This window comes from Trachemys scripta, chromosome 11 (genome assembly GCF_013100865.1).
Source record: "Trachemys scripta elegans isolate TJP31775 chromosome 11, CAS_Tse_1.0, whole genome shotgun sequence".
NCBI classification, from domain to species: domain Eukaryota; kingdom Metazoa; phylum Chordata; order Testudines; family Emydidae; genus Trachemys; species Trachemys scripta.
In genome coordinates, this window is record NC_048308.1 from 27,154,474 (window position 1) to 27,174,551 (window position 20,078).

At 40.0% G+C, this 20,078-nt stretch overlaps 1 protein-coding gene across 2 annotated transcripts in view; it reads left to right on the plus strand.

Moving 5' to 3' along the window:
• Positions 1-20,078, plus strand: part of GALNT13 (polypeptide N-acetylgalactosaminyltransferase 13) — a 342,638-nt gene that overhangs the window by 175,112 nt on the left and 147,448 nt on the right. For both annotated transcript variants that reach the window (XM_034785889.1, XM_034785888.1), the window contains 4 exons: positions 1,875-2,041; positions 4,358-4,565; positions 7,361-7,531; positions 19,437-19,554. In XM_034785889.1, coding sequence (XP_034641780.1) covers positions 1,875-2,041; positions 4,358-4,565; positions 7,361-7,531; positions 19,437-19,554 — 664 coding nt within the window. The remainder of the gene's footprint in view (positions 1-1,874; positions 2,042-4,357; positions 4,566-7,360; positions 7,532-19,436; positions 19,555-20,078) is intronic.

Below are 20,078 nucleotides of genomic sequence, written 5' to 3' on the forward strand. Positions count from 1 at the left end.
GGTTTGCCGGGCAGCCTCCAGACCCTGCGCCCCCGGCTGGGCACTTCCCCTCCCGGGCTCCAGCTATGCTGGGGAAGCGCCGGCCGGGGGCGCAGGGTCTGGAGGCTGCCCGGCAAACCGTGAAGCCGGTAGCGCTTGGGCAGCCCTTTTCGCGTGGCTGGGAGGGAGGAGGGGGAGTTAGGGCAGGGACTTTGGGGAATGGGCGGAGTTGGGGCGGGGAAGGGGTGGGGGCGGGGTGGGAAAGGGGCGGGGCCGGGGCCCCATGGAGTGTCCTATTTTTTTATTTTTTTAAATATGGTAACCCTAGTATTAAAATATTATGGACAACAGAGATACATTGCTCTTGTGTGAGAATTATAGCACACCAAGTCAGAAAAGGCCAGTAGACTACAAAAGAGTTTCTCTGCCTGTAACATTAGTTAACATACATTTTCAGATTTAAAACATTTCAAAGAAAATGTTTAAAGAGGAATGTATAAACATGTTCTTAGCTTATCTATAGTAAACAATCATTACCACGTATAGGCCTCGGGACAGGTAAGCATAGGGTGACCAGCTTTTCAAAATGCAAAAAATGGGCCCCAAGCAGGAGCCCCGCCCCCGACCAAGTCCGAAGCCAGACAGTTGTAAGAGCCACCCAGGGAGCCCGGGCTGATGCGTGGATCCCTGAACTCTCCACCTATCCTGGGTGTGGGACCATAGTATCTGTGTCCAGGGGCAGAGCCTTGGGGGGAAGAGGAGCAGCAGGGGGCAGGGTCTTGTGGCAAGGGGGGGCCAAAGGCCCACCTCAGCCCCTCCCCCCCACCACCAAGAAGGGGCTGGCACTGCCCCTGAGCTTCAGGCAGGCATGGATAGGCACCGCAGGGAATCCAGAACAAATGCTGTCCCAGAGTCATTCAGCCTGGGACTTGAAACGTACATTTTGGGACTATCCCGCCCAATTAGGGATGGGTGGTTACTGTAGGTAAGCACTGAACTTGCAGGTAAGCATGTGTTTAAGTGCTTTCTTGAAATCAGGATCACAAAGATGAAAATAGAGCCATAAAATGACTTTACGTTTAGCTAACATTTATCAATATATCTAAAATATTTTGTTAAGTAGCAATGCTGAAAATATTAGAATGAAGTGTCTTGGCTTTGACGACAAGTACTGTTGGTATTCTAATATCTGCCCGTGCATGTGAAGTGCACATATTAGAGATGGGTTGAGGAGACTGTATTTTGATTTGGGATTTGCAAAACGCCTCCGGTGAATTTTCTTTACTGAAACCAGGAGTGGCTGGTATTTAGGGTTCCATTATGTGACTTCCCCACCCCCAAATTTTAGAGGACGGGGATAAAAGGTTTTAGTTCCATCCTTCTGTATAATGGGCAAACTGGAGTTTTTTGAAAAATATTCAGTTTTAGGTTTCAGTTTTAAGACACTTCCAGTGTTGCTCAGTGCTGGGTCCCATTTTATCCAAGCTGTAGGACTTGATGGGTCAGGTCATCGCGTGTGTGTGTGTGTGTGTGTGTGTGTGCACTGCATTATTTCTTGGATGCAAATGCTAATTCTTCATATGATTCTATGATTTGGGAAATCTGGTACAAAATTTTATTTGCAGCTTTAGTCTTTTTGCTGATAGTTTTTCCTAGCCAGAATACAGTATTCAGGACCCTATGCCTGAGAATCTGTGTGATTTGTTTTGTTTTGATTTTGAGGGGAGCATGGATGGAGGGGGGGAGAGTCTAGAGAGATTCATATCCTACTGAACGGTGAGCTTTCCAGCAATCTTGAAGCTCAATTTCCAGAACTTGATAACCTGTCATCTTGTTACATAGCACTGGAGAATGAATTTATAAAAAGATTATTTTATCTTTTTTCTCTTTGGCAGATGCAAGACAAAAATCTACCCTGATGAACTCCCAAATACAAGTGTAGTTATAGTATTTCATAATGAAGCCTGGAGTACTTTGCTTCGAACTGTTTACAGTGTTATAAACCGATCCCCACACTATCTGCTTTCTGAGGTTATCTTGGTGGATGATGCCAGTGAAAGAGGTATGACCCTTGCTCTCATTTTCTTATGGATAGCTATAATAATTTGATAGATTTAAAATGTACATATTTTGTTAGTGTCACATTTGAGAACCCTGCAGAACAGATTGTAAATCAATAGAATTTTACCAGTAATGAATTTGACCCCCAACTCTAGAGAGGCGCAGTTTTGATTGTTTCCTGGATTAAGTAACTCAGTAATAATGGTGTTTTTCAGTGACCATGTTGGAAAACTGGTCATAAAGGATTTTAATATATTTGGGAAGGTGCTAAGAAATGGATGTTCCTGTAGCAGTAATTGACAAATATTCTGACTGGAATTGAATGTTTACAGAGAGATTTGTGAGAGCTGTGCCAATATTCCCAATAAAAAATATCATGAAGAATATAGTGTCCCATGTCTCTGTTGCTCATTTCTCTCCTAACAAGGAAATGACTCACCCTTGAGGTTTAAACTTGCTTGAATGTCAGAAGCTCGAACAGTTTCCTCAGATTATTCTTTGGTTTTTGTTTTTAATTTATTTTGTGCCTGAGTTTCACATAGCCTCAATTACTGGTTTAAAAAACTATTTGAGGGTAGAAAAAGCAGTTTTCAGTAACAAAAACTGCTTTTGACAATGTTAATGTTTTAGAAATAAAAAAATGCTAAAATAATGGAACTGTTAAAAAAGCCAAAAAATGTCAGTGTATTTGCTTTGGATGTCAAAATGTTTGCCCAGCACTGCACCATGAGGACTGCAGGATTTGGAAGCTGTGTTGCCTGATTTCTCTATGGGTTCCAAAACCTATCCCCCGAGGGAAACCTTCAGCAAATACTGCAAGATGCACCTCAAAGATTTTCCTGAGCCTTCTGTCCTCCTCATGGAGGTTTTACCATAGGCAGGTGTGTTACTGTCCTATATCTTCAGCGGTGTAAAAATAAATGCAGGGGAATTTGAAGCTTATTGCACAGTATGAAAGGTACTGTCTTTTTTTAATCCACTGATTAGCTACAGCATCATATCATGTTCAGCATTATATAGCTGTCACGTTATATCAGGCACAGGGCTGTGCAATTATTTTGACATGCGAAGCAACTGAATTTTTTTGGCTTTCCCCAGTTCCACATTTTTAGCATTTGTTTTTCCTTCCAAAATATTAAAGTGGTCAAAAGCCGTTTTTGTGACTGAAAACTTCCCTCCATGCAGTATGGCTCCCTTACTGGCATCCTCTACTCTGTGAGGTGTGCCCCATGGAGGGATTGCAGTTACAGAGCTGATGTTTAGTACTGCCCTAAGTAGCACTAGCATATACATGGCTACCCAACTACATATCCCTGTTTCAAAGGATAGAGGGTAGAGGGGAACCGCGGCTCTCTTCCTCACACTCACAATGTGCAGCTGTTACTAAGGGGTTTTGGGGAGGGAGAAATATGTTGCACTGGCTTCTATCTTGCTTCCACTGCTCTGGGTTTTTCCCCCTAGCTGGACTTTTTTGTTGCTCCCTTCCAAATCAGACATCAAAGAGAAGCAAGGTGTCAAAGTACTTAATATGACCCTCATACATAGGGAAATGGTATGTTATGGAAGCTCCCAAACTGCTGAAGAAGCTTATTAAAAGTGGATTTATTTGAAAACTAAACTTAGACTCTACAACAAGGGTCGGCAACCTCTGGCACGCGGCTCGCCAGGGTAAGCACCCTGGCGGGAAGCCACGGCCAGCACATCCTTCTCCCGCGCTGCTTTCTGCAGCCCCCATTGGCCTGGGGCGGTGAACCACGGCCAGTGGGAGCCACGATCGGCTGAACCTGCCGATGCGGCAGGTAAACAAACTGGCCCGGCCCGCCAGGGTGTTTACCCTGGCGAGCCACGTGCCAGAGGCTGCCGACCCCTGCTCTACAACAAAATAGCAAAAACATATATTTAATCAAAGTACACATTTCTGGATTGAATTTACACTCAGCTTTGACTGACCAGTGCTGTAAGTAGGAAATTAATCATAATCTTTTCCATTTGAAATCTTTTATTTGCATGGTCTTCTCATGGGACCCATTTAACCAGAACTATATTGCAATCCTAGAATGTGAGCAGTGTCCTAATGTAAGCCTCCATGACCTGGAAACTTATCTCTCATTCTTCAGAAAATTGACAAACACGTCTGTATTTCCTGTATTGTGCTTTCAGGACCTTTGGTCTTTCAATATTTATTCATGAGAATATTGTCCAAGAATTACTCTGAGTGACCAGTATGATGCATTACTGTTCTATTTTGAATCCTCACTGACTGCTGAATCTAGTTTGAACAAAAGTTTTTCTTATGTTTTTAAATTGCATTTGGCAGATTTTCTGAAAGCCTCATTAGAAAATTATGTGAAAAATTTGGAAGTGCCAGTAAAAATTATTAGGATGGAACAACGGTCAGGACTGATCCGTGCTCGGCTCAGAGGAGCAGCAGCTTCTACGGGCAAGGTCATAACTTTCCTGGATGCACACTGTGAATGCACTTTAGGCTGGCTTGAGCCCCTGCTGGCAAGAATAAAGGAAGACAGGTAAGGATGGATATATATTCTTCTGCCTGATGACAATGCCTACTACACTGCTCTAGCTAAGGGTCTGTCAGAGCTTCCATTATAACCCTTTATTTTCAGTGTGATTATATCTTGGCTATAAAATGAATCTTCTTTGGCCTGAACACACTGAAAACAAGTCATCAACCCGACAACATTTTTTAGTTTAAATAAATGGGTCAGTACTTTTTCTCTTACATTTAATTTCTCAATAAATATTTTTATCAGGTTAAGATGCTTTAATAGTTATTGTATCTTTATTCCTACAGGGTCTCTGTTACTGGAGCTGGTAATAATAGTTAATAAATGAAGCCTTTTATTTCTGTGGCACCTATCCAATCTTTGGTTGGCAAACTCACCTGCCACCTTTGTTTGGTTCACGAGTGCTTGTGTATGCGATGCATTCCTCCACTCTCCCCATCTGTTGTCTTCTTGTGAGCTCACAAGCAATTGGAATTTATGCTTATCCTGTCTTCCAAGTGGATGGTGCAATGTGTACCTGCTCAGTTTATGTGCATAAGTGAATCCCCAGTCAAAAACAGAAATCAGAGCCCGAAAGCCTTGCTATCATCACTTTTTGCTATTTCTCTAAAAAGCAAATTCCATACACTTGTGTTTCATGTTGAGGAAGCAACTCTGTGTCTGTGTCTGTGAGAGTGAGAATACCTGCTTGCCTGCCTACCTATCTACAAACTCTGTTGTGTTCAAGGCCAAAAAAGACTCTTTGCCTCTATTTGTGAAGCAGATGGACTGCAAGAGATCTCCACCAAATGTTCCTTGAGTGATCCAGAGAGCAGAGGGGCAACAGCAACCAGTTACTACAGCTGCTGCTGGGGTTAAAGATGGGTGGAGTGTCTCCTGTGTTTGGAGGAGGATGGGTGACTGTGGGGAGGAGGGCAGATGTGTTAGAGTAAGGGGACAGGGCTATGCATTGAAGGAAAGCAGCTTCACTGCATCAATTGAATGCTGCAGCAACAACTAAAGAGTTTTTTTCACCCCTATTTGTGTAGAGAAGGGATATGGGGTTTATGTGGAGCGTGTCGCTACAGAGGAGAGGGTATAGGGAAAGGAGATGGGCGGGAATGGTTCATATATGTAGGGAGCAACTGGAGAAACTTTATAATATCAGTTCAGTTTTACTCTTGGGGTAAGAAATGCAGCAATGTCCCTGCAGGGCTGGCCCCAAGCGGCGGGGGAAAAAAAAAAAAGGCTGTGATTGTGATCGGCGGCGGCAGCTCCACCACACTGCTTTCTTCTTCGGCGGCAATTCTGCGGCAGGCCTTTCCCTCCGAGAGGGACCGAGGGACCCGCCGCCGAAGAGCCCGACGTGCCGCCCCTTCCCCTTGGCCGCCCTAAGCACCTGCTTGCTGATCTGGTTCCTGGAGCCGGCCCTGTGTCCCTGCTTGCTTGAAGGAGGGGGATGTCTGTGCATGGGGATAGGAATCAGCAATCTGATCTGGTGTTTACTGGGGGTGTGTGTCAAGGCTGCACAACTCACTGTGTAGTGCATCTAAGCTTGCTGCTTCTCGTTTGATGGCCTTCCCCCGTGCATCATCATCTCAGTGACCGCAAGTGCTAGGAGATAATGAAATTACCTGTGTCTGAACCAAACCAATTTAAAGATCATCTTTTTTGTGTGTGAGAGAAGACCACAAATGCACAAGAGGCATGAAAGAAAGCTGACTGTTGCACCCTTATGGATGCCGTTTAATATAATATGCTTTACTAATTGTTTACAATAATTTGTGCAGCTGTTATTGGAGTGTTAGGGAAATGCACACTCTTTTAAATTGTGGTGCTCTAATTGCATCTTATTCTAATGTTTCACTAATGTATAGGGGATTTTTACAGTTTACGTTTTGACCCATATGTTATAAACAATGTTAAAAATTATGAACTGATAAAACATCAAGCATAGCAAAGAGAAAAACTATCTCACTGGGGATAAAATAACATATGGCACCCGTTGCAGAAAAGTTAAAGCTATGTGGTACAGAGGTCCGCTTGGCACAACAGTAGCAAAATTTAGGTGTATTTCAAAATCGGTCTGGCTCAGTTGTGGGGTTTCTCTTTAGCTAGAGCCCATACTGATACAGAGGACACTGAGAAACAAGTTGTTACTCTGCATAGTTTCAAGCAAATACACAGATTATGCTGTGTATGCACATTATATAGTCTGTACCATGTTTGGCCTTCTAAGCTGATATTTTGTTAACATGGACATCAGCTTGAAAGTCAATTAAATCACTCTATTATAGAATATTGAGCAATGGAAATATGTACAAAAGCCCCAGAAAAATACTTGTACAGAGTAAGTGATGAAATGATAATGAAATGTTTCATTAAGGTTTCAGGTTTTATTCCAAATTCATGACAGATTTGCTGAGGTTTGAGTGAACCTAGATGAATTTTTGACCTAACCTGCACCAACTTAATGCATTTGAATGGAAACTGTGGGGACTCCCTAGTTGGTTACCATGAGCTAGTCCTGAAATCTAGTAGCTTAAAGCTGGGCTGTGATTTGAAATTGGGAGGCTAAACTTGGAGTGAAACTCAGGAAGTGCAAGCCTATGTAAACAGAAATGGGGGGAAAAAAGGGTTTGCAAAAAAAAATCTGACAACTAGAGAATTAATTTTGCATAATCTTGTTTCCAAATAAAAACTCTAGCCTGGGTCTTGATTTGTATGCAGAGAAGCCACAACAGAAAGGGATCTCTAGCATATTAATATGCATTAAAATTGAAATTTCTTATTTTAATAAATATTTTTTCTTATAGAAAAACTGTTGTCTGTCCAATCATCGATGTGATCAGTGACGATACATTTGAATACATGGCTGGGTCAGACATGACATATGGAGGGTTTAACTGGAAGCTTAATTTTCGCTGGTATCCTGTTCCTCAGAGAGAGATGGACAGAAGGAAAGGAGACAGAACCTTGGCTGTAAGGTAAGGAGACATATCCAAAAAGCATAAAGGTGTGGTATACCTTTTAGATTAAAACAATAGAAGACCATTTTCTCACCTATTCACAGCACTGCAATATAGTTATCAGAATTGAGCAAATGCCTTAAAGCTCTTCTATGAGTATTCAATAAAATAAAAATGAATTTGTTTGGATGTGTTTGTCCACTTTGTATTAATTTTCTTCAAATATTCTAGTGAAGAAGTTTATTGGCTAGCATGTTCATGAAAACAATGAATTTTAAGCTATTATTAGAAAGCACTTGTGGAGAATAACTTTTGAACTTGTAAAATTCAAATATTTTCCCTAGAAACTTGATTCTAAAATTCATGCTCTTCTAGTCAGGGAACAGAATTGATACTTACAGTACGTGTCCTATCAAATCTAACAAACATCTCTCATATTCCAGTATTGACTACTGTCAATGAATTGTTCATGATTGATCCACAGACTAAGAATTAGTTGTAAAAAGTATTTGGTGACTCACTTTACCACATTTGAGAAACTTGCTATCAGCTTGTAGAAAATTAGTGAACAGAAAAAAAAAGTGACATTCATTGAGGAAATTATTTGCTATGGATTATTTGCTCAACTCTAATAGCTATAATGGTCCTCATGACAGTGAAGGTATTGAATATGAAGGTATTGAAAAGCTGAAACAATGATTTCAAACATGTTCGAGGTATAATGCTGGATTGGGAATTTTCCCGACTTCATGTTGCATGACAGTGTGTAACAGGCAGATAAAGAGAGAGCCAGCTCAGGTTGAAATAGTTCACAATGCAGCCAAAAGAAAGGTTTCCAGACAAGACAATGGATAATAAAATAAATTTTCATAATTATGTACGTCTGAAAGGGCAGAAATCTATAATTCTATGTTCTTCAGAGTCTTGGGTTTTTGTGGGTTTAGGTTTTCTAATATATTTCTGCTTGACAATGAAGTTATCAGGAACCATCTTTTCTTCCACTTATTTATTAGGAAAAACTACAGAATCTTGGTATGTAGAACATAAGGACTAAATGCTTTCGCACAGCTGAGAGGGGGAGGGTCAAAGGTGGCTTTGACACCTTTCTGTCCCCTCAATCTGAGTCCAAATTGCACCTTGCTGCAGCCAACCTCCAAGGGTCTATTCTTCAGAATAGCCGGTGCATTGACCACACCTGTGAGTAGACCGTTATGCCAGGGCCAGGAGAGGAGGGGTAGGGCCGGCTATTGCTGCTCTGGCGACTCCTCCATGCCGGTTGCCTGTATTTAAGGGGGCCAGGATATGGCTCTTAAGTCTTTGACTAGAAAGCATGTGCCAAATTCTGTTTGGAAATTGCTTTGGGGAATTGGACGCTGGGCAGTATATAATCGCCCTATTTAAACTGCCAGCAATTTTTGATCATTACCACAACATGGTATTGGGGATACCACAATTATTGCCTATTTCTAGTGTAAGGTAAGAGTACCATGGGTACCATAGGTGATAAATGTTGACTTTTAAAATAATTACCACTGTAAATGTTAGCCATGCTTCACATTTAGGGCTTAATGCTTTCCAGCGCTGCTGGGTGTGGCATGGACTCGGGGATGGCTGTCAGGGAACTGATTCTGGCTCTGAGCTTTGGGGCTGGAAGTAGCTCCAAGAATCAAAGTTAAGATGCTTCTTGGCAGCAGTAGCACGTGCCAATGATGGTTCCTTTATGGATCCTACAGCAGTAGAGAAGTACGGGGCAGAGCAAAGCTTAACCAGGTGCCATCCCCATCCATAATGTACCGGTACCTCCTTCCCGGGAAGGGGGTGTGGAGATCAGAGGTTCAGGGCCTGACTGCAGTGCAGACGTGCCTCTGTCTGGTGAATTTTCTTCTGGGTGTTTGCAGCTGGATTACAGCTCCTTTTGTAGCACCTAAATGGTGCAGAAGGGCTATAACTCAGCTGGAGATTCTGGCCCATAATGTGGACTTGTAAATGACCTGTGTGTAGTTAAAAGGTATTCCACAGAAATGTTCTAGAAATGTATACATACTGTACAGTATATAGTGTACACACACACACACACACACACACACACACACACACACACACACACAGCTATTGATGGACTGGCCACGAGCAAATATTGTCCCAAAGAGCAAAATTAGAATAGTGAGGGAAATACACCACAAGTAAGGAAACTATCTTTTCCCGGGTCAAATTTTACTGCTATCATCTGCAAAGCCCCTCAATAGCTGTTTCACGAATGCTGAGATGTTTGTGTAAAATCCCAAGAGTTAATTCTTACCACTACCCCACTGGCTCAGCCTCTCTTTCTCCTCACCTGGTGGCTCCATCCTCCATGCTCCTCCTGTCCTGGCTCTTTGTTCCCTCACATCCCTGTGTGGTGCTTTGTGTGTCAACCTCCAGACAGCAAATGTGAAAAATCAGACAGGGGGTGGGGAGTAATAGGAGCCTACATAAGAAAAAGACCGCAAAATTGGGACTGTCCCTATAAAATCGGTTTCAGAGTAGCAGCCGTGTTAGTCTGTATCCGCAAAAAGAACAGGAGTACTTGTGGCACCTTAGAGGCTAACAAATTTATTAGAGCATAAGCTTTCGTGGGCTACAGCCCACTTCTTCGGATGCATAGAATGGAACGTATATTGAGGAGATATATATACACATACAGAGAGCATGAAAAGGTGGGAGTTGTCTTACCAACTCTGAGAGGCCAATTAAGTAAGAGAAAAAAACTTTTGAAGTGATAATCAAGATAGCCCAGTACAGACAGTTTGATAAGAAGTGTGAGAATACTTACCAATTTATAGATTGGTCCTGAGCCAAAATTAGTCAACGGATTTTAATTTAAAAAACTCCTTTTATTAAAATAAAAATCCTGTAGAGGTCGGGAAGAAACAGAATAAGACACTTATTTGGCAGGTGCTTTCTGTTTTTAGCTGAGGTTGCTTGAAATGTTAAAAGTAGGCCTGTTGGAGATAATTAGTGAGCAAAGTAATGTATCACATTATGATACTACATAAATTATAGTGTGTGGGTTTATTTTGATTTAAAAACAAATTATTAACTCCTAGACATGTATAAAAATTCACAAACAATTGAATTTGTAATACGTTAAAATTATATTAAAATAATATTAACCTGCCTAAAATCCTCCCCAGCTTCAAAACAAAACATGCACCAATTATCCACCTCATTCCCCTCCTTCCTGTGCCTTGGGGGAAAAACTGGGATGACAAGTGAGTCTTGCAGCTTGTTTTGATGGCCACCTGATCAGTATACCAGGAGAAGTGAGTTTCAGAGGCAAGCGCCCTTATCAAGAACACCTACCACCAGTTACTCCTATTTAAACTAAGCAAATGTTAGCTCAGACACCACAGGTGAGCATGGCTGCTGTGACATCCTATGTGGGGGAAAGGCTGTCTCAAGTAGCCAGGACCCTCACCCCATTCTTTTTTTCATAAGTCAAAATAGCATATGAAACTGGAAATCAGCTGGCAGTTAGTGCATGTCCTGAGCACAGGTACAGTGGGCTTCCCGCTTCCTATAGGAAATAACATTTAATTAGTGATCTGTTGTGTTTGATGCTATTTGCAATTTCCAAATAGCTTTTAAAACATAGCCTCATATGGCGCTCACTGCAATAAATCAACCTGGAGGTGTCAAAGACATGGATAATAGTAACAAGGTCTGAATCCAAAAGAAAATGATTCAATATTCTAGCCAAGCCGAAAGTGTTTTTGGCAACCACTAGTACTTCAGAAGCCACTGGGGATCCAAAAAACAACAACAAAAAAAGGACCCTCATACTGCAAATCTTAGCAACAAACCATTTCTTCTGGTTGATTTTTCCATTCTATAAGCATCTGGGTTAAGTACTGTGAGTGTGTATCTATATCTGTTTTTCTGTCCAACTGATTAAATAGGTGTTTATAACACCACTGACTTTTATGTTTTCTTGAATGTGTGTATAAGAGTCATTGCATCCAAGTTCTGCTCTTTGGCACACTGAAAGTTAAGGAGGTTGTACACACATAATTGAAAGAAGAATGTTACCTAGAGTATCTATTATCTATAATAAGTTAATATTGGTCATCACCTACCTTTCCCTTTTTATATTCAGTAGCAACACGCATACACTCTAGTATAAAATATGAGTTGCTTCGTAAAGATCTTTACCACCTTTAGTAAGAAAGATCTGGATAATTCACTCATAAGTCACCCAACTTGCTCATGAAGATAAGTCTTAGCAGAGCTCAGTCATCTTGTATTTTGTGTATATAAATCCTGATAAGTTGAACATGAAATTTACTGTAAACTCTAACCAATAGAATTTATCTGGTTCTTTTTCTTCAGTCGATGGAAATAAGCGCTAGACTTACTTGCTTTGTTTGCCCTAGAATTACAGGAAACTGTTTTATGAAATTTAATTTTATAAGATGATTGGGGAGGTGAAGCAACAGAAATATCTGCCTTTGCTGGAGTTTCTAGAATTTATTGTAAATGGTTAATTAATTCAATGACTGTTGTAAAAGCCCACGGATAATTGTCATCCAATACAGTTGTAAAGAGAACTTTTAGTGTAAACTATAACTGAAAAAGAAGCTCCGTCAGATAGCTTTAAAAAACAAATCACCTGCAATGAACAGTAGCTGTGGGAATTCATAAGCTTTTATTTTATATTAATTAATGATGCTTAGTGTAGCAAACAAAGATTCAGAATTCAGTTACAGCAAATTTAAAACACCCTGATCCTATGTACAGTCACTGCTGTCACTATTCTTCACAAAGGTGTCCCTATGATTTTGATCCCATATTTTTCTCCTTTGTTTCGAAAACACTGCTCCAGTATTCTTGTTCCCTTTCCTATTTCCTCCTCACCATAGAGTCAGGAAGTCTACCTAGGTAGGTTTTTATAAGGTAACCATAGTATATTATCTCCTCCAATAATAATTTTGCACTTACATTATGTATTTCACCCAAAGAACTCTTAGCACTTTTACAAAGGTGACTACTACCCCCAGTTTTCAGGTGGTAAGTGACCTACCTAAAACCACACAGCCAACCTGGAATAGAATCCACTCACTCAACCTGCTGTCCTCTACGCTATCTACTAAGCTGTGTTACTTTGTTCATGATTCCAAAAAATTCTCCATTTCTCTTTCAGCTGGGGAGAGAGGTTTGCACTGGGACAAAGAAACATTTTTGGATAATAAGAACCAACCAAGCAACGTTCTACCAAAATTCAAACAGAGAATTGAATCAGAACCTTTTCTAAAGTTCAGGAAGAATTAGCTGGATTTTTCTCAGGCTTGGTTGTTATCTTGTTTTTTCCACAGATGTAATTATTTTAGTCTGTAACAAAAGCACCACAACACCAAAGACAATCTGTGACTAAAATTACAGAGTGAGGAGGAAAAAGGGAGAGATGGAGAGGGGAGGTGGGGGAGAGAGGGAGAGGAAATCCCCAACAGCAGATTGATTTCCAGAGCCAAAGTAGTTTAGACAAACATTGCACTTGAGGATTCTCCCTAGAACCAATTGGAATCTTCACACCTTTGAAGGTTTTTCCATCATTTGGTCTCTTGCAGAAATCAAACCTGGACTGTGATTGATCATTCTTCAGTGTTTGAACCCAAATATTGTCTGGGCCCAGGCAGCCTGTGGAAGTTACTGCAGGACACTTCCTTTAGAAGGGTGCTTTGTTTATCTGAAATAGAATAAGATGTAAGGACTGTCAATCAATATATGTCTTAATTAAGCTCCTACTTAACCCCAAAGTTTTTATCCTGCTCCCATTTAAGTAAATGGCAAAACTCCCATTGACTTTCACTGGAATAACCTTAGGCCCAGTAGAGCCACAATAGATTATCAGACCTTTTCAAAATGCTTTATTTTTATACATACACATAGAGATATACACAGTCCCCTCTTCCGTGAGTACAGAGATTCCTCAGGCTGCAGAACCAGTGGGGTTAAGCTATGTAATGGGAGAGAGGGTGACTGGATGCCACGGTTATATAAGAGGAGAAAAGTCCCTGCCAGCCATAGAACCCTTCTCCAACTGAGCTCCCTTAATGGTTGTGCACAAAGAATGGAAGGGGTGTGGCTGGAGGACCCACTAGTACGTAGATCTTCTGCCCTACAAGTGGGAGGTGTGATCATGTATGGCCCTCCGTAGCTTGCTCCAGCCATCAGACTTCAAACTACAGCCACATTGCATGCATTACACCAAGGGATGTCTATACCTTTGTTTTCCAGCATTTTCTCTGACAGCAATTGATTTCACTCCACTGAAGACTGCAACCAACATGGTGGTTATAAAACTAGCAGCCATTGGCTGAAAGGATATAGTGGACACTAGGCGGAGTTGTGAAATCAAAAGACAATGGGAGCACTTTTGAGGGGAGGTTATAGTAACTTCCAAACCACTATTCTTTTTTAGCTCTAGATGACAAAATGGAAGAACTACAAATCAGAGCTTTATGTAACTAATTACAGGCATCAATCCAACATCTATCTGTGATTAATTAAAATGGAGTAACAAACACCCCAGGGAATTTTGAACCATGCACTTTTGTCAGGTTGTTGTATCCCACCACTGCCCAAAGAATGAGAGAGAGAGAGAGAGGGTTAACCAAATCATATACTCTTGCTAAGCAGAACTATTTCCTTAATATTTTCCTTTAAATAGCCTTGCATACTATTTGTGCTCTGCAGACCTCACTGTGTCTTTGAGAAAGTTGATTCCTCCTCCTGTCAGTGTGCCAACATATTATCATGCTTCAGGCAACAGAATACTGTCTGTGCTGAGAACAGTTTAAACGCAGTTTGTGTCTTCATACCTACAATGTCAAAAATACCAGCTGTTTTTGTGCTGTGCTCGTTAAAGCTGTCCACGCCAGTCCATCTTTACTGGATATCACCATATTCATCTTCCTTCTTAAAAGCTCAGTTCACTAGGTGCTAAAATTTATTGAGTCACTCTTTATTTTGATGTTTTTGTTTTCTTCCTAAGCAATTTATTATTATGCCAACTACTATGAATAAAAATAAAAGAACATATACAGAAAGTAGAGCGCATACCTTGTTTATCCTTTTCTCATTCTCCATCCCAACAACTGAATGATGTCTGATACTAATAGGAACCTATATAAATAGATTCCTTATTCCAGATTACATATAGATAATGTTCTTATTTATTTTACATACCCTAAGGTGGGGTATAGTTTGCATTTTTGGCTGTGTGTTGAGGCAGTCAACAAGGATGCCAGCTGGTGAAACTGTAGTTCTGTTTTTTGGGTTGTGGAAACCTTCTCACTAATAATTGGATTGAGACCACCAAATCATATGGCATAGAGTGGTACGGCCATAAAATGGAAAGGACTGTTGGTCATGCTAAACTGGGCTAAAGTTGAACTAATGACTTGAGAGCTTTGTCTCATTCATAATTCCTAGTACCACAGGAAATGATGACTTGTCCACATTCCCTCATGCAGTCCCTCATGTTGCTAAATGTGATTCATATAATTTGCAACTGTAAAATATGTTGTATGCAGTGTTGTTGTAGCCATGTTGGTCCCAGGATGTTAGAAAGACACATTGGATGTAGTAATATCTTTTCTGGGGCCAACTTCTGTTTGTGAAAGAGACAAGCTTCAAGCTGACACAGAGCTCTTCTTCAGAGCTCTGTGTGGAGCTTGAAAGCTTGTCTCTTTCTCCAAGAGAAGTTGTTTCAGTAAAAGATACAATTTCACCCATCTTGTCAGTGTAAAAATATGTAACTCATCAATTGCCACTTAGAATTCTTGGAGCCAAAGTTAAATATAACGGGTAATACTCTGTGCTGCTCTTCTGAAAGGTACAGCACAGATTTCACAACCAGGATCAGGGGGGCGTAGAGCAGCTTTAAGCCCCCTTTCCTCTCTCCCAGTTCTAGGCTGCTCCAGGGCTTGAGGAGACGCCCAACATAACTTGGACAGCCCTGGAAGCCTTATCTAATTTTTGGCAGCTCCCCTATGGACCACAGTGCTGCCTAGAATCTCTGCAGCCTCCCCACCAGCATGCCTCTCTGTCCCTATGCCCTAGCTTGCAAGGTGATCATTGGGAGGCAGTATTCCACAGGCCCTGCACTGACTGAATCATCCCTCATCAGGATATGGGGCTTTTAGGGTGCTTTTATGCTGTATTGCTCCTTTTACCCAGCATCAAGGAGCCAGATCTTCTTCCCTGGTCTATCTCAGTGGGTTGGCAAAAAACGAACAAACCAAAAAAGCCAAATAAGACCAGAAAAGACCAAACCAAATAAGACCAGAAAAATAAATCAGAATATACTACCTTTACTCTTAAACAATCAACACCTAACATGCACAATGCACTGATGATCACATAGTGGGCAGCAGCTGAATTTCAATGAGGATCAATAAGACTTTATTCTTTCTATTATCGCTATTTTAGTTGTTTTTATAATGACAGTGGCACAGCTATTTGTTTATGTAATAAGTTCAATTTACATAGTTGATAATAGTTTTGACTGTCATGCTTTATTGATGTGTATGTAAATTTCATAGGAGGCCTGTACGCTATTCAGTAGTTTCAGTTTGTAAGGATTGAGGTGAACATTGCTTACAGTTTTGATCTCTGTGCATTTGCACCCACGACCCTGCCATCAAATTTCAAAAGCCCCACAAATCTCAAAGTAAAACTCAGTTGAAACTGCCAAGAGTCACTTGCTTTCACAATGAAGCTGCAAAAATGAAAATTTTCACATGATTTTGATGCAAAACATCAGGGCTTAATATTGCAATCTCATGCACAAATGAGTAATTCTACTTATGTGAAACCAATGGGACTACTCATTTCAGTAAAATAATCTCCTATATGTGTGTTTGCAATATAGGGCTCATATGTTGGCCCACATTTGTTCATGCCTTGCTACATGCAGGTTTGTGCAAAACATTTGTGAATCTTGGTGATCTCCTGATGAATCTGGTCAGTTTCAAATATGTAAATAAAACCCAGCAAACATAGTGATTTTAGGTTTCAATGCAGTGATTTTACACAGAAATAGAGGTCTTTAACTAGCCACTAATATAATTGTCATTTAAAGCTAATATTTTTGAATTGGTAAGCACTCTCTAAAATATAATGTGAAGTGTATGCAAATTACAGGAATTTTTGTTTTTTTCTCCTGCTTGATGATAGTCACCTACAGTATTACAATATCGTACAGTGAAATGCCCCAGTCAGGTAGGGGGCCATAGCCAAAAATCATTACCATCTGTTCAGTTTCATTATTGTTCCTCATTATAGCTCAGAGGGTCAATGATGATATTTGTGGCAGAAATATAGCAAGGTTGAGGGCAGTTAAGCAGCTTTGAGACCTAGGAAGGCTTAACTATACCGAAATGCCAGACAGTTAATTATCTGAGCTTGCAGTGTAGAGAGCATGGGGAGAAAAATACACCTATGAAATGGAGGTAAATGCAGAGGTTCAATATCATTTGGTTGCTCTTCACTGAACTATGCTATCTTATTAGGAGTTATGATAGTAAGCTCTGGCAGAAGAGGAAATAATTATGCAAAGGCAAATACTCTGTGGTATCAGCTGTATATGTCATACAAAATATATGTATAGGTATATAAAGTAACATGGAGGATTTCAAGGAAATCTCTTAGCAGTGTAGCTCCACTGGCACTAGCAATGGTGGGAGTGCTAGTATAGACCAGTAGCCAGCTTTCTTTACCACTGGAACAGTTAGAAAGGGGTGGCTATTGCACACTAGTGCGCCCATTGTTATTAAACACCAGGGAAATTGTGCTGGTGCTAAAATAACAATGGAAGAGGCCCCTTGGTGTGCACAAGGGTGTATGTGTATATGTAGTTGAATAGAGCTGGATGGGTAATTTGCCTGAATATTCACCCATATTACTAAATGAATTCTGTTAAGCTATGCTCATTTGAGCAATCAAATTGACATCCACATTTTCACAAAGCCAACTGCAATGTCACATTCACAAGCATTCATGGAAACTGAATTTTAAATTCACACACCATGGGTATTTGTGCTGGAAGTGGTTGCATTGCTTATCCATTCAGGGAAGAGAAACCTGTGACATATCTGACCAAAGACAAGGAGCAAACTACAAATTTTAAACATTGTACTTGAGTATCTGATATTCAATCTTCACAAACAATCCATTGTATAAAGAAAACTTGCTGAATAAATTAATTGTTGTGAATTACTAAATTATTGACTCAGCTGTCTATTAAAGCTATTTGTATGTGCGTCTATATATATTTGTATACAATGTAATAGAAAAGATTAGTTTCAAAATGCATATTCTAATTAAATGTCATTCATTTTGTAATTGTTCTTAATTCTGAGGATAAAACCACTATTCAATTTCCATATTTGAACACCAGTCCCTAATTAATAGTTATTCTAATTTTTTTTGTGCTCAGATATTCTTATCCAGCAAAGCACATAAGACTTCATTACTTTAATGGGACTGCTTAAAGTTAAGCTCAAGCTTAAGTGCTTCATCACATCAGCATCTTAAATGTTAAGGGCTAGAATGTAACTTTAGAACCTGCCTTCAGTAAGGGGCAGGGCTTAGCTGCACCATCAGAGCAGATCAGAGAATTAATTGCCATTATTTGCTCTCTGACTTCTCTTTTTTTACTGGAGGGAAGTAATCTGCTATTGGTCTATACCAGTAGCCTCCACACTGGCTCGAATCTGCTGACTAGTGGATTGCAGGAGAGGGTCAGAGCCAAGACCCTGCCAATCTCCCCACCCCCTGCTTGCCCATCTATACAACAGTGGAATAGCATTTCCACAATAGTTGCTCTCCTTCCCACACTGCCCCTCCATGTAGATAACCCATGCAGAGGATTAACACAGTGCCTTGCACCTTCTTACTCCCTTGTATGGTGTTGTAAGGACAGATCACAATCCTGCCCTAAGGAATTTACCAATAGATTAACTAAAATGTGGAGGGCCAATTTTTCAATGAGGGAGAGTATAGAACATAAAGGCACTATTCTGAAATACTAGAACATATGACTAAAGTTCTTCATAGCCATGTTTGCAGGGTCAAGTTTTAATTTAGATTCCATGCTAGTTCTGTCCTCTCTCCTTAGCTGTGCACTAGTATTTAGGTTGACAGTACTATAGATGCACTAATAAAAGCATTGATTATGAAATTATCTAAGCCTTTATTCTGATGGTAAGAGAAGGCCAAAGCCGAGTGTCTGTGAAGCCTGAAATTAGTACTGTTTCAATAATATATGTTTATATTATCTCAGATAAACATTTGTCATTAATGTAGATTTAAACTCTAAAAAATCTTTACAGGGAAAACAGGATATTTTTACTCATAGTGAATTTGCACTCTGATTGGATTTGCCTGTTGTAAAGATTTATAATCCTGTTAAGGGAGATTATGCCTGGTAATTTTATGAACATTTAGTCTCTCTCTAAGGGGAGAGCTAAAGGCATTAAACTCTCTTCACTAAGCATTTCAGATTGGATTTAAACTGCTATTCCAGAAGCAAAAGGCCAATATTCCATCCATTTAAACTGATTTTTTTAGGTGCATCATATTAAGTGGAATTTCACGTACAGAGTGATGCTGCAGTTCTTACTCAGTAAAACTCCTGTTGTCAGTGGGAGTTTTGCCTGAATAAGAACTGCACTATTTGGCCCACAGCTGGAGTAGAGCTGTAGACATTCTAAACCATATTATTTTATATATTTTCATTAATGTATTTAGAATATATTTTTATATTCAAAAGGTCTGGAGACATATGTGCTATAGTATCATTTATTAAATTTCAGTGTCTTTCAAAAGGTATTTTTCTTTTTTTTTCTTTTTTCTTTTTTTATTTCTGTTTGTTTTCAACTAGGACCCCTACTATGGCTGGTGGCCTATTTTCTATTGACAGAAACTACTTTGAAGAGATAGGAACTTACGATGCAGGAATGGATATCTGGGGTGGAGAAAATCTTGAAATGTCTTTTAGGGTAATTCCCATTTTACTTCATTTTCTGACAACCAACAGTTATACTATAATGACATGTACATTGCAGATGAGGCACTTTTGTTTTAGCTAAAATGCAAGTTCTGGATTAATTTAAAATTCTAAAAATAACTAGAGATGCCTCGTGCTCATGTTTTTGGGGTTCTTTTTCTACTGCATGCAACATTTATCATTGTTCTGAAAGATTTTTAGATAATGATTTTAAAGTTATCATAAAGTTTACTAATATATTTATATTAAAACCCCAGAGCTTTCATTGAAACAGTTGGGTTGCCAATTGACATAAATTAAATAAAGAAGTGTGCAGTATTGAAAATCCAACTATGCTTTTCAACAGAAGCTTTCAACTATGTATATTATCATGGATTTGCAAGCTATGACTGGGATTTCTATTCTTTATACATATGAGAGCCATGCTGTCTAAGGAATTTCATATCCTGCAGAATAGTGACTTGATTTCTATCAGTTAGAGGCATTTTGCCCCTGACAAGAATAAAATGAAATGCA